This window comes from Camelus dromedarius, chromosome 10 (genome assembly GCF_036321535.1).
Source record: "Camelus dromedarius isolate mCamDro1 chromosome 10, mCamDro1.pat, whole genome shotgun sequence".
NCBI classification, from domain to species: domain Eukaryota; kingdom Metazoa; phylum Chordata; class Mammalia; order Artiodactyla; family Camelidae; genus Camelus; species Camelus dromedarius.
Window position 1 is genome coordinate 41,119,908 of NC_087445.1, and position 15,290 is coordinate 41,135,197.

Sequence of the window (15,290 nt, forward strand, 5' to 3'; positions counted from 1 at the left end):
CATTTAACAGATACGTTCAAATTGCACTGTCCCACTTTAAGAGCTGTTTGACCTTAAGCAAGTTGACTAAATTCTCTGAGCCTCAGTTTTTATGCATGTAAAATAGGGATAATATCTAGATCATAAGGTTTGCTGTGAGGATTAATCAGAAAACTCACAATTATCACTCACATACATTAATTATGGTGGTCTTGAACAATGCAATACCACATCACCTGTGCAGTTCAGACACAGGTCCATTTATATGCAGATATTTTTCACTAAGTATGTACTATGCAATCTGTAGCTGGTTGAATCTGAGGATGCAGCACCACAAATATGAAGGACTGAGTATCAAATTATACGAAGGGTCAGCTACGCAGAAGGTCGATGCCCTGACCCGAGTTATTTAAGGGTCAACTGTATTTATCATGTGCCAGGCACTATTCTAACAAGGTTTTCAGTAATATAACTTGTTTAATTTTAGCTACTAATATTAGCCCTGTATTACAGACCTGAAACACAGAGATGTTATATGACTTGTTCAAGGTCACACAGCTTATAAGGGGTATGGCTAGGCTTTGATTCCATGCACTTTTGTTCCAAAGGGCAAGCTCCTAACTGCCATACCCTACTGTTTCATTTTTAGGTTCAATGAGGTGAAATAATGTTTCTCAAGTCCCTAGTGTCCTACCAGGCATGCAGTAGAAACGTAATAAATGGTAATAACTATTATTATATTTAGCCTCAAAGTCTTTTCAAAAGGTCATATATTATTATATAAAGGTCAACATCACTCATGTCATCCTCTATTTCAAGATTTTTTTTAATTGAAAAATGAGAAGAACCACTCTGAGGTACATTTAAAATACCTTCCATTCCCTGATTCCATTCAATATGATTTAACATCTGAATTTTCAAGTGGAAGAGGACATGGGTATATGAAAGGCAAGGACAGTGAGCAATCATTGTGGCACTACTACATGTGATCCGTGCTAGGTCCTTTTGTGCATGTCACCTAACTTAATCTCTACAAAAAGCAGGGAATGGACTGTAATGCCCAATTTACAGATGAGAAAACTGAGGCTTGTTAGATTTATTAATATCTTCAGTAATGAGTCTAGCAAGTAAAGAGTCTAAAAGCACCCAGCTTATAAATGAACCTTATCTGACTAACCATGACTTTTTCCACCACACCCAACTTCAGAGCAAAGCTGGGTACTGAAACTTTGCTTCCCTCTTTGGTCCAGATATTACGCAGAAAACTCCACAGGGCGGTGTGAGAGGTGCAGCAGGAGCTGCAAGGCGTGCCGGGGCCCACAGCCCACAGACTGCCTGTCCTGCGATCCCTTCTTCTATCTGCTCCGCTCCAAGGGACAGTGTCATCGCACCTGCCCAGAGCATCATTACGAGGAGCAAAGCACACAGACCTGTGAGAGATGCCACCCGACATGCGATAAATGCAAAGGTGAGGGCCCAGCTATCACTTTGCACATGTGACTGGAAAAATGCAAAGTTTCTTTCCTGCTTAGCCCCCCTCCTTTTCATCACCTTTGGAGGTTCTGCTCCAGCATCAGCACCCCGTTCTCTCTCAGCTTCCGCATCTGCTATCTAACCTGGGCTGCTCCTGCACTGCACTGCTGCCTCTGTGGATCCTCCCATCTTTCAGGGCCCAGATACAGGCATTGTCCCCGACAGCAAGTGTTTTCCATCTATTCTGTCTTCCTTCTCTACCTGCTGAACTTGGAATCCACCAAGCGAAATTTATATTCATTATTTCAACTACTTAAAATGTCGACCTAAAACTGCCCAAGCTTCATTCTTATTTTCCAAAGACCTATTTATCCAGAGATTCTTAAAATCAACATCTCTCAGAGTAAACACACTGGGTTTCCTCTGATATTCACTCTTTCTGTTAATGGACCCACTGTCCAACCAATTGCCTAGGTTGATACCTTGAAGTTATCTTCCCCTTGCCTCCTGTCCGATGCAACTACCCTCCAACAAAGGTAAACTTCAAGGTCTGTTGATTCTCTCTCCTCAATGTTTCTCAGCTCAGCTCTCCTTCTCCATTCTCACTATCCTCCTTCTTCACTCTCAGCATCTCTTAAGCTGACCTTCTGATGTCACCCAAACTCAGGTCTTGCTACCCCACCCCCAGATCATTCTATATAGTAATGCCAGAGCGAGATTTCTAAAATTCGAATTTGCTCACTGTTTTCCGTAGCTTAACTTAGAATGGTAATCATGGTGAATTCTTCTCAACATTTAAGAAATACCTTCAACAATGTTTTTCTTCTTAAAACGTATTAGATTAATATTGCTAGCTAGAAAGGTACATTCCTGTTATCCTTTCAAAACTGTGTTGACTATTTCTAGTCCTCTCTATATAAATTTTATCATCAGTCACATTTCATTTTAAAAAAAAAAACCCTTAGAGGAGGGAGGGAAATAGCTCAGTGGTAGAGCACATACTTAGCATGCACAAGGTTCTGGGTTCAATCCTCTGTACCTCTATTTTTAAAAATCCCTCGGATATTAAGTGGCATTGCATCATTCATCTTTATGATCCTGAGTCATCACGTTTATGATACAGCTCTTCAATTCATGCTTTCACTTTTTGTCCTTGATAAACTTTCAATAAATGCTTTCTATTTTTAAAAAGGGATTAAATTCTTTCCTAAGTCAGTCCTTTTAGCTTATGGTCTCAGCTCTCCTTCCATGTCCTCCAGAACCTAGAACGACCCAGAACCACCAGCAGCCACCAAATAGGTCATGTTCTTTCATGCCTGCATGTCTACTATCCATGCATTTCCTCTTCCTGGAGAATTACACTCTATGGAACTCTCAACTTAAAGGCCTAGTTTGAGTGTCATCTTCTCTGTGAAGCTTTTCTTAGTCCTACCAGAAATGCTCTTCCTTCTTCTTTATTCTATAATATACTGTTTTATCAGTCTCTTTATATCACATTTTAATTAAACATGTCCATCTCCCCTGATAACTGTGAGACCCTCAAGGCAAGGATTGTACCACATTCATTTTGTAGCCTTTGTTCTAACTCTAGAATGTAACACATAGTAAGTTCTCATTGTCTATCAAATAAATGAATGAATGAATAGAAAAGAAATTCTAATGTCTTTTTGCAAATCAGAAAATGCAACTAATAAATCTTCAAATGTTGCTTCTTCACCCACCCTCAATCTCCTTTTATGGAATTCCTTATTCAATGTAATTCAGAGCTTCTTGATCTATGATCTTGATTTTCATTTGTCTCCTACCTGCTCTTTTATATTTTTCTCTCTCTGACTCTCTCTGGTTTATACTGTTAAGTCTTCAGCACTGTATTCTGTTTCTCTAATTTGTTCTCTGTGTTTAGTATGAAGTTCAGCTCATCTGTTTTAGTTTCTTAATTTAAATGACTTATTTTTAAGATTTCTAATTGTTTCTTTTTCATATCCATCTATTTTTGCTTCATATCTTCCTGTTTGTGTTTCCTAATCTATTTTTTGAGAGGCTGTTTTGTCTTCATTTACTTTTTGAGCATCTCAAACATGCTGAGTTTAAAAACTCTGTCAAACTTTTCTATGAAATAATATTATCTGAAGTAAATTCATGTTAATTCTTGATTGTGTTTGTCTTCTTCCTTAGCATTCATTTTGTCTATATGCTTTGGAATTCTGGTCTCGAGCTTATTTTGAATGAGAGACTTTGTTTTTGATTTTCACTCCCTTTCTCTATCCCTTTATCCTTAGTCTTCATAGTCTAGTAGTTTTTTTTGGCTAACTCAACCCATCTCCCACCCTGAAACTCAGTAAACTCAGTGTAGAAATAGAATGTTCCAGGGTTCCTGGAGGTGATACTGCTGACAACGGAGATCCCATCAGCAATCCAGCTGGCAGCCCAGGGAAGTTCCTGGTCAAGAGGAGATGTCTGACGGCAAGAGTCCTACCCTGACTCTTTTCTTAAGCTCTAAACCTGGATTTTGGGCCAGGTCTTATACAAAACACATTTAGTTCCTATTATGGTAGACAAGTTAAAACTCACAGCCACCATTGTCTACATCCAGGCCCAGAGCAAAGCAGGTGGGTGGCTTGAATCTAACTACATATTTTGTATTTATATTCCTTTTCTGGTCCATAGATAACTCATCTTATTTTTGACCCCAGCTATCTCTTTTTTTTGGTTCTCTCTGTTTACATTTATTCTATCATTTCTGTGTGTTTGGAATGAAGGGGTTATGTCAGAACCTGAACTCATATGATTTTCTTGACGTATACGTGTTACTAATGGATAATCAGATTCTTAGAAGAGCCTTATTTCCTAAATTACAGCCCAGCCTCATTCTGTTCATCCAAATGCCTAAGGGATGGGTGTATTTTAGAGTGTTTTCTGTTGTTGTTGTTTGTTTTTATTTTTTGGTACCTAAGACTTTGAGATGAGAGAAGCAAAGGCCAACATGTTAGAGCCTGCTTCTAATCTTGCTTCTTTTCCCTTCCAAAATGATTCACCTTGTAGCAGTAGGCTGACTACACAGAGACATTAAGGAGTAGGGATAACAGGAAGAGAAATCAGCTCCTTCCCACACTGAGAAGACCATCAGCCACCTTTGCTCTCTGAGCCACAAAGGTGACCTTCCTGAGCACTATTTTGATAATATTTTTAGATAACTTCTCTCCAATTCCTCAAAACACTAAAAATAGATTTACCATATGATCCAGTAATCCCACTTCTGGATATATATTTGGAGGGAACTCTAATGCAAAAAGATACATGCATCCAATGTTCACAGCAGCACTATACACAATAGCCAATACATGAAAACAACCTAAATGTCCATCGACAGATGACTGGATAAAGAAGCTGTGGTATATACTGGAATACTACTCTGCCATAAAAAAAGAATAAAATAATGCCATTTGCAGCAACATGGATGGACCTAGAGATCAACATTCTAAATGAAGCAAGCCAGAAAGGGAAAGAAAAATATCATATATCACTCATATGTGGAATCTCAAAAAAAAAAAAAAAAAGAAAACAAGGACACTATGAACTCACCTACAAAACAGAAACAGACTCGCAGACTTAGCAAAAAAATCTCATGGTTACTGGGGAAAGGGGGTGGGAGGGGATAAATTTGGGAGTTTGAGATTTACAAATGTTAGCCACTATATACAAAAATAGATTTTTAAAAAGTTTCTTTTGTATAGCACAGGGAACTATGTCCAGTATCTTATAATAATCTTTAACGGAAAAAAATATGAAAATAAATGCATGTATGTAAATACATGACTGGGACATTGTGCTGTACACCAGAGATTCACACATTGTAATTGACTGTACTTCAATAAAAAAAATAAAAAATAAAGTGCATTTCATAAAAATTAAAAGTAAAATAAATAAAAAAACAAACAAAAAGTCTCTCCAAATGCTTCCCAAGTACATACGAATACAACCATCTCCAGACTGAAGGTGGCTTCCATTACCACCTATTTTTTTTTTTAATCATTTAACTTCTTAAAAAAAAATTTTAATGGAAGTACTAGGGATTGAACCCAGGACCTCATGCATGTAAGCATGTGCTCTACCACTGAGCTAGACCCACCCACCACCTATGTTTTGATGCCCCTAAATCTACTTCTCTCTCCAAATGGTTTTCTTGAATTCCAGTTCCATACATCCAACTGCCTGTTAATATCTCTAACTGGATGCCCAATAGACATCTTGAATTTGAAATGTAAATGCATTATTTTGGAGACCCCTTGCCCCATCCCCAGACCACTTTTTCCTATGCTATATATCTTGATGAAGGCTCCACTACCTACCCATTGTCTAAGACGGTAACCTGGTCTTTATCCTCTGCTCCTCCTCTCCCAAATCCCACATTCAATTTGTACTCAAGTTCCATCAAGTCTACCCCTTAGATATTCCATAATTCTATCTCCCTTCTCTTGCCTTTCTATTATCACTGCCCAAATTCAGATTCTTATCTTCCCTTAGGTGAATTATTCACCAATTCTCTAGTCGGTCCTCTTGCCTCTATTAGCCGCTCTATAAACAACCAGTCCTCCATTATACTCGCAAATTGATCTTTCCACATGACAAATATCATGATGCTTCTCTGCTTAAAAAATGACACTCCACTGATTTTAGGATAGAATCTTAACTTGGCAGCTTCACATATAAGTCTCTTCATTGTGAGACTCTTCCCATATTTGACTCTCACAACCTCCTCCACCATCCTCTAATCTCGGCATAATTAGTTACTATAAACCAGAGCCAATCTTATCCCTTCTCCTTTGGGATACTTTCTCCAGCTTGTTTTGTCTGGTAACCTCTTTCTGATTCATAGTCAGCATTTCTTCTAGAAATCCTCCGGTAACCCCTCTATTCTGTGTTCCCCCAAGTACTCTATAATCATTCATCTACTTATTCAACAAATACTTATCCAGCACTCTGGCACAAGGTCAAATACAACTGTGAACAGGCCTGCTGAGGTCCCCGCAGCCCAAAGAGCATATTTTGTAATTGCTTACTTACTTTTTCGTCATTCTGCCTAGACTGAGATTCTCAAAGGTACAAATTAATGTGTCTGGCTCACCTTTGTTTCTCTAGCACTTAGCAGCGTCACAGGAGGTCACAGGAGCATGGGGGCAGCGGCAGCGGGTTGCTTAAGGACGCCTCCGGGTGATGGCGGCGAGCCCAGGCCAGGGCGCTGGCGGCCTGGGACACAGGCTGAGCCCCGCGCCTGCCCAACGCCCCAGCTACGGTAGCAGCTACCACAGTCCACAACCAATCCCCAGGCGGTGAGGCTCTGCCCTCTGTAAGGCCTCTACCTCAAACCCACCATGAAGGTAACCATTAGCGAGGCCCTCCCGCAGCTGAAGCAGCCCCAGAAGTCCATCTCCAACTGGGAGGCAACGAAAAGGCCGAAGGGCATGGCGCATACTCACCAGTTCTCCATCCGCCAGATTGCCAAGAGCATCATGGACTCCTCCGCTGTGGAGGCGAGGTGGAGGACAACAGTGGTCAAGGCTTTCCCCGCCTGCCTCCAGGGCAAGACTTCCCAGCTCAGCGACATCCTCAAGGTGTGCGCCGCCGAATTTAAAATCGATTTCCCCGCCTGCCACGCCGGGGACTCCTTTTCCTGTGGCGGAAGGATGTGAACGAAACTCCGCTGCGAAAGGCAGGACACACTCCACCTGGGGGCGGGGGCGGCCCTGCTGATGGTTCACCTCGAAGGAGTTGGGCTCGGAGAAGCTCAGCGGGAAGGTTCTGCTCAAGGTGTCTAAGAAGTTTGGGCAGACATCCCCCTGCTGGACCCTGACCGGGAGGAGATGACAGACCGGAAACCTCCCATCTTCAGTTTCTGGGGAAACTTGACCTTCGCGGTGCGCTCCCAGGTCCGCGGGAGCTTCATCCGAGCCGTGGAAGCATGCGCGCGCACCTTGCGCGGGATGGAGCGCACGTGCAGAGGCGGGGACTGCAAGGCCAGGCTGAGACAGCAACGTGTCTCTTGATTACACCAAACACCTGAGCGCCTCAATTAAGAAAGAGCACTTCGAGTGGAAGAAACTTCTGGAGCTGGAACAGCAGAGAGAACAAAAGAGCCAAGAGAAAGAGGCTGAGGTGAGGCAGAGAGCAGAGGAAAGAAAACAGAAAGAGCTAGAAGATTTGGAGAGAGGAAAGAGAGACACGCTTCCACAGAAGTGAACAAAAACAGAAGGACGATGAATTCTATCAGAATCAGAAAAGGCTCGAGAAGAGAAGCGGCAAGCAAACGAGTGGGAAAAGCTACAAGAAAAAAAAAGAAAGAAAGAAAACAGGAAGATTGGAAATTGCTGCGGGCTTAGAGGAACCTGCAGGCCATCCGGCTAACTGCCGGGCTCCTGAGCGGAGCCAATGGACAGCTGCGCGGGGCAGGGACTGTCTTGACCCCCAGCAGCGGAGCCGCCTCTTCCGGCCCTGAGATGCCACCTGTGCGTTTCTCTGAAACACCCCGCCCGCACCACGGCCTCCCCCTTCCCTGGCAGGTTACACCCATAATCCAAAGAATTGTCTTAATACTACGGCGGGGAAAAACTTGGAGAGAGTGCTCAATAACAATGTTTTATTGTTTCAGGGTGATTCTCTGAACATTAAATAAACGTTAAATTACTCTTCGCTGGAAAGTGCTTAGACTAGTGGACAATCAACTACCCTGGGAGTGGGCATGTGCTTTTCATACCAGTCCTGGAATTTCTTTTATGTATCTCACAGTACGGTGTATCAGCACTGTTCAATAGAAATATAACCCAAGCCATATGTACAATTTTAAATTAATAGTCATATTTTTTAAATAAATAAGTAAAATTAATTTTAATCATATTTAAATAATATAGGCAAAATATTATCTATATATAATCAATATAAAATTATTGAGATATTTATTATACTTTTTTTTTGTACTGAGTCTCAAAATCCGATGTTAATTTTACATTTACATGACAACTCAATTTGGACTAGCTACATTACAAGCGCTCAGTAGTCACCAGTGGCTAATGGCTACTGTTTGAACAGCACATTTCTAATTTAGAACAATGGTTTCAGACGGTATTTTAGCAGTAGGCCATCTTCTTCAGATGAAACCTTAGGCTGAATCCTATTGTGTAAATTGATCAGGGCAGAGCCACTCAGGTGGGAGCAGACCCGGGATCTTAAAGAGCCATCTGATGGCCCCATTTGTCCCCTCCAAGCACTTCCAGGCAGCCCTTGATGCAACTCCATGAAAACACTAGTGTACAGTGGTTCCCACTCTTTGCCTCCCTGCAACTGACCCTAATCTTTGAAAGAATTACCCTCTAAACAAACTGTGTTTAACTTGTCATTAATTTGTGTTATCTTTTGTCTTTTTCATTTCAGAGGCACATATAGTTGCTGCTCAACTATCTAATCAGAATAAGATAACAAATGAGAGAAGACATTGAATTTGGGGTTGGGTGGGAGAGTAGTGGAAAGTTTGCATTGTCATTGGCCATATGGTGGTAAATACAGGCCTTCTATTAGGTCTTTTGAAAAACTGAAGTTATCTCTGATGGCACTGTTACTAGATGTGGAGGGCCTTTGTTCCAACTAGGATTGCCAGATAAAATACTTATTTCCTAAATATGAAAATACAAGTCCAAACCCCGCCATGCAGTGCAGCACTAGTCGGGGAAAGAGGAGCCCTTAGTTTCTAACCAAGATCAGGCAAGCATAAATTAATGTCTCTTAAGTCAGTCAGTCAAAACAGGACAATATCAGCTTTTTAAGATTTTTGTGGGGACTGGAGAAACTTTTAGTGATGTTAGCACAGTTTGAAAAACTGTAAATTTCTGTAATTGGGTTTGGGATTTCCTGGGTGGATTAAGAATGATGGTTTTGAGCATTTTCGGTCTCAAAAATTCATCAATACATTCAGACAAGGGAATACTCTTCATTGTTAAAGAGATGTGAGCTATCAAGCCATAAGAAGATATGGAAGAACCTTAAATGCATATTACTAAGTAAAAGAGGACACTCTGAAACGTCTACATACGATATGATTCCAACTATACAATATTCTGGAAATGGTAAAACTGGAGACAATAAAAAGGTCTGTGGTTGCCAGGGGCTGGAGGTAGGGAGAGATGAATAGGCAGAGCACAGAGGATTTTTAGAGCAGTGAAAATATTCTGTATGATACTATAATGATGGATACATGTCATTATGCATTTGTCCGAGCTCATAGAATGTACAACACCGAGACTGAACTCTCACCTAAATGATAGACTTCTGGTGATCATGATATGTCAATGTAGGTTCATCTTTGATTTAAAAAAAAAAAGTACCATTCTGGTGAGTGATGTCAATAATGGGGAGGTTATGCCTGTATGAAGCCAGAAGGTAGATGAGAAATCTCTGTACCTCTCTCAATTTTGTTGTAAACCTAAAACTGCTCTTAAAAAAAAAAATAGTCTTAAAAAAAAATAACGTTCATCAGCACAGTCTCCCTAAGATTGTATTCCAGGAATGATTAGGCATATCTGGGTGAATCTTAAAGCCATCCTAAGTATTTGTGCCTCTCCCTCCTATATTGGACTTGAATCCTAAATGTCCCTGGTAGATGCTTTCCATCTTATATGTTCCTTCCTTCCATCCTTTCTTCATTTACCACACACATCCTTTGCTAGTTAGCGAATCTGTGCTGCTTTCTGATTTTGCAGTATATAGATTACAAAATTTCAGGATAGGTTTTCTCTTGAGTTATAAACTGGATGAAAAAATAAAGGATGAGTTCCTTCCCTATTAAAATATTAGCTGTCATACTAAGAAATGAGGATGCATGAGTGATACAGGGAAATTTTAGCAAATTAAATAAGTAATTTATCAACTAGATTGTATTTCATTCACATTTGACTACCCAATAATATTAGGGTGTTAAAAAAAGATACTTAAAAGAACCAAGATGGTTGGGGAGAGCAGCACACCAAGGACCAATATGTATCTTTGTATGCAGCTGATTCCTCTGTAATTAGCTCTTTCCTTGCCTTCACGCATTTAACCTTTTATTTATCCTCCTTACAAAATGCTTTTAAATAAAAATCCAGGCTGGGTAACTGAAGCTTCTTAACTCTCTCAAGCTGCCTCTCTCTTCTGGTGTGGAAGGACACCGCGGACAGATCCCAGGGGTTGCCCTGCATGGTTGAATTCATCCCATGGGGATCAGTCCAAGGGAGAGCAGATGATGAGCTGTTCTGGATTTTAAGGAAATGCCAAAGCTGTCTTTATAGGTCCCAAGGCTCCTGCAGACCCTTAGACACAATGGTAAGTGTAAGGTGTTAAACTTGAAAAAAAGTCAGAAAACATTCTGGAAATTAACAAACTACTTTTGCAAAAGATACAGAGTACCCTACGTATACAGATTTTGCAATAAATCAGTGTAGGTGACATAAATGGAGCCCTGATTTGTCAGAGGTGACAGATAGTGCCTTTGGGGATTGCCCAGGAGCTAGGCCAAATTGCTGCTGGCCTTCTGGAAAATATAACCAAACTTAAGAAACAAATTTCATGGCCTAACCTTTTTACTGCCTTTCCCCTCCTTTAATTTTTCCTACCTTTAATTTCTCTTCATAAGGGAAAAAAAATACACCACACTTTTGCATTTTAAAATTAGACTAAGACATTTAAACTCTATTTTAGAAACCTGTAGGGAGGGAAGGAAGGAAGGAAAGATTGACTCTTTCACCAGAGATCGTAACTGTGTTCCCGAATATGTGGGAGATTCTGTATGAAGCTAGAGGTAAGATAAAAACAGAATGGCTTTGAACTTATATCACCATAGGCAGCCCCCAAACTAAAGAGAAGTAGGGTAATAAAGGTTTATTATCTGAGCTGTTGTTCAGAACTCAGAATTAATTTTTCGTAGAAGCGTCATACGTGATTGAGCTCACAGATCAGAAATGAAAAGTGGATTTAAATCCCTAGTGAATGTAAGAATGATTCTAGTTCAAGTTCAACTAACCACTCTTTACGACAGTCTTCTGATGGAAAGGCCAAATTATATAAAGTTTCAACTCACAATACCAGGCACATTCCACACTCTGTCTACTGCCCTGCTCCTGTTTGAAATTCTCAGCAAGAACACCAAGGCCTGTCTTCCTAATGCAATGAACTAGAGCTCAGGTATCCAGTCCCCAAGCTCTTTCCAGAAGTTATCCCTTGATATCTGCACAGAAAGAAATGTGAGTCAGTCATTCCTGGGGTCTCTGAATTAAGAGAGAAGGGTATTACCTCCACAGGCAACAGTCTGTCTGGTCAGATCTCTACTTGGTTCATGTATAAAGGCAGATGGTATGATCAAAGCACACTGTACTGTCAGTCAACAAACCTGAATTTGACTCTTGACTCAACCATTACCTATATAACCTTGAATGAGTGACTTCACATGTCTGGGCATTAGTCTTCATTTATTAAAAAAATTAATAAATACAGTGTCACATTTCTGAGAAGAGAGTTTGCAGCTTTCAAGAGAATTTCAAAGGAATCTATTACAACAATCCCCCAAATTAAGAACCACTGGACAAATGATCTACTAAATTCTTTCAGCCCTAGCATTTTAAATTCCAAGTCTAGTATTGTTTATCAGTTAGGAACGGCCCATTCATGAATTACTCATCGAGTTTTGGAACCCTGCAAATTGGCTGGTATCATCCTCATCCTCTATACTAGTTAAATAACAAGCAGATGATAAATAAAGGTTTTCTAAACTTTCTACATGATTTCTCATTCTCTGAAAATCTTTCTTCTTGCTGTAATAAAAGATCTCCAAACCCTTAATTTCCAAGATAAGAGTCTACATTGATTAGACTAATTGGATAATTTCTAGGTCTTAGTATCTCAAAGACTTTCCCCCGCCATATCCTCAATCAATTTACCCTTCTACTTCAATTTAATTGACATGTTCCTTGCTCCTAAGTGTTCTGGATCGAAGACAGAGGTTGAAATCCAAGGTCAGTCTCATGATATGGAATTTTTTTTTTCCTTTCAGGACAAGGAGCATTGAATTGCTTATCCTGTGTGTGGAGTTACCACCTGGTGGGAGGAATCTGCACCTCGGACTGTCTTGTCGGGGAGTACAGAGTGGGAGAGGTACTGAGAGCTGGGCGTGGTGTGCCTTCCACCATTTCTACAGAAGGACATGAGCTAGTTTCTGCATGTCATTTTGGGCAAAGTCCAAAAAAAGTCCTAAAGTTCCTACATTCACTATAGTGCAGGTTTAATATTTTTACATCTTCTACCATTGCATTGTGGAATAATGGGCTACCCACCTGTAGCCTTCATTTCAATTAAAGGAACTGAGACAACCTGAGATAAATATTTGGAAAGTTATTTAATGAGGACCTACATACATTGCTCATGACCTGAGAAGTTTCAGGTATACATAGGAATAGTATGTCAGAAATAAGAAATATCTTCTCTCCTACCCCTCTGCTGTCTAACCTGAAATGCCTGAGTAATGTCAGAACTACACAACCAATATAATAGGTCCATCCTCTCCTCCACCCCTTTGCAATGTATTAAAAGAGATATATTTCATTTGCTGGCCTAGAAACCATGGATTTTCTGAGTCTACTAACTTCTTGATTGTGTTCCTGAATTTTAGAAATTAAGTAAATCTCTCCATGGTAAAACTCACATGACCCAGCGTATTCACATGTCACTCTCTTTAAATTCTGACAAGAGCTCTCATTACACTTTGGAGACACTGAAGATCTGAGCCATTAAATAACGGTAATTTGATAAAGATCACGTGAGTAGTAAATGAAGTTGGGATTGAACCCAGGGGTTCTGACTCCTGATCCAGGATTTGATGAGATCACAGCTGAGAAAGCACCTTAGCAGCATCTGAAACTTGCCAAGGCGCTCAACAGTGGCAATTTCCATTCCTTCTTTTTCTATGATACTAGCCTTCCAAAGGGCAGAAGTGAAATAGGAAGGTATCTTCCCTCATCTCCATCCCCAGCACCAGTGACACTGCAGCAGCTTGTTGGGAGGGAAGCCACTTTGTCTCAATGATTTTTCCATTGAAATGTCGCTACTTTAACTAAACAGTCACAGGTTATGTTTTTCTGGGGGCAGGGACACAAGAACCTAATAACCACAGAGACAAAGCATGTCATGTCAATGAGTGAAGAGTGTTGGGTCAAAGAAAACCCCAACACAAACTTGACCAAAGGTGGGATTTGACGTTTCACTTGTGTGCTGGTTACATCAGAGTGAATGCTGGGAACTGTATCAAACAGGAAAGCACAAAGGAGAGGGCCTCCAGCACTCAGCTCTGCCTGCGATGTGGGAGCGATGGACCTAGCTAGCATTGACAAGTCTTCTGGTTTTTAAAGAGAAACTCGGGACTGATTTCCATGTGAAATATCCCAATATTGAAATGTCAGCAAAGAACTGAAATTTTTTTAAACCATGAAAGCCAACTGGGAATGGGCCAGACAGAACTTGTCCTTGACCAGGTACAGCAGCATGCGGGCCGTCAGTTTGTGACCTGAGCTATTCTAGAAGCTTGTTCTCTCACTGTTGTTTCCAGCCCATCTCAGAGGGGAAGGCCCAGCAACGGCTCCATCCTAGTGTAGACAGCTGGTTCTGTCTTTCACCCAGGGCAGTTAAAGTGGACCCAAAACAAACTACCTTTCTGCTGTCCCCCACCTGCCTCCTTTCCTTACCTGGACGAGAGGAAACTCCCATCTGGGAACTCCGATGCCTTGAGAGTTTCTCCACACTTAAAAGAAATCTGATTGCTCTTAACAGGGGGAGACATTTAACTGTGAAAAATGCCATGAGAGCTGCATAGAATGCAAGGGCCCCGGCGCCAAGAACTGCACCGTGTGCCCCGCCAACCTGCTGCTGCACGTGGATGGCAGTCGCTGCCTGCGCTGCTGCAATGCCTTGGATCCCACCGGTGCCCAGGAGTGCTGTGACTGCCGGGACACCACAGGTGAGGGGAGAGGGAGGGCAGCCTGCAGAGCCAGGGGAAGGGCATGTCCTCAGGATGCTGACAGGAGCAGAGGGAGAGGAGGAGGGGAGGTGCAGAGGATCAACAGAGCTACCTTTTCATTGAGTGCCTGCTGTGTACTCGAAACTTTCTGTCCATCGTCTCATATAAGTAGATATTATTAATCCCGTTTTACAGCCTGAGGAGACTCGGGCTCAGAGGGCTTGATCAGTGTGCCCAGGTCCACACCGATGTTAAGAGGCCCTTCTGGAATTAGAGTATGGCTCATCTGGACTCAAAGCCAGCCTTCTCTCCGCTGCTGTGGGGCTTCCCAGACTCAAGCTGAAGCAGCTCTAGAGTTTCATCTTTATACACTTACTTTATTCCCTTTTTAATTCTTTCCTCCTGGGGGAAAAAAAGAAGGAAAAGAATCAACTATCAAGGAAGCTGATGACAATACTATTTTGATTCTGTGGAAAAATTCTCTGGAGGTCAGACAAAATAGGGCTCCCATGAGAGAAAAGGCAATTTAGAAATGAACTTTCATTGAAGGCTAAGAAGAAACGAGATCCCTTTTACCAATTCTGAGTCCCTCAACTATCTTCCACCTCCAACCTCTTTCATATGGGTACTTGGTTCTCTTTGGTACCAAGCTTCGAAAGATCCCAAATGGAATGATTTCTTCTAAAAAGAAAAATATAAATTCTTAAAATATATTCTCTAGTGCAGCAGCAGATCATTTCCTTGGGGTTCAGATACATCACGGCCTGACAAAAAGAGACATTATATTAATGAGAGCCTGTCCACTTGTAAG

General features: G+C 41.2%; 1 protein-coding gene and 1 long non-coding RNA gene across 2 annotated transcripts in view; one reads left to right on the forward strand and one right to left on the reverse strand.

Annotated features, from left to right (window-relative positions):
* The window catches only part of PCSK5 (proprotein convertase subtilisin/kexin type 5), a 413,695-nt gene that overhangs the window by 395,628 nt on the left and 2,777 nt on the right, over positions 1-15,290 (forward strand). Inside the window, exons 35-37 of the mRNA XM_031449902.2 lie at positions 1,230-1,447; positions 12,524-12,624; positions 14,293-14,479. Of these exons, the coding sequence (XP_031305762.1) occupies positions 1,230-1,447; positions 12,524-12,624; positions 14,293-14,479 (506 nt within the window). The remainder of the gene's footprint in view (positions 1-1,229; positions 1,448-12,523; positions 12,625-14,292; positions 14,480-15,290) is intronic.
* Positions 1-15,290, reverse strand: part of LOC105087404 (uncharacterized) — a 99,801-nt gene that overhangs the window by 63,431 nt on the left and 21,080 nt on the right. The window contains exon 10 of the long non-coding RNA XR_010382687.1: positions 6,930-7,123. This is a non-coding gene — a long non-coding RNA (uncharacterized LOC105087404). The remainder of the gene's footprint in view (positions 1-6,929; positions 7,124-15,290) is intronic.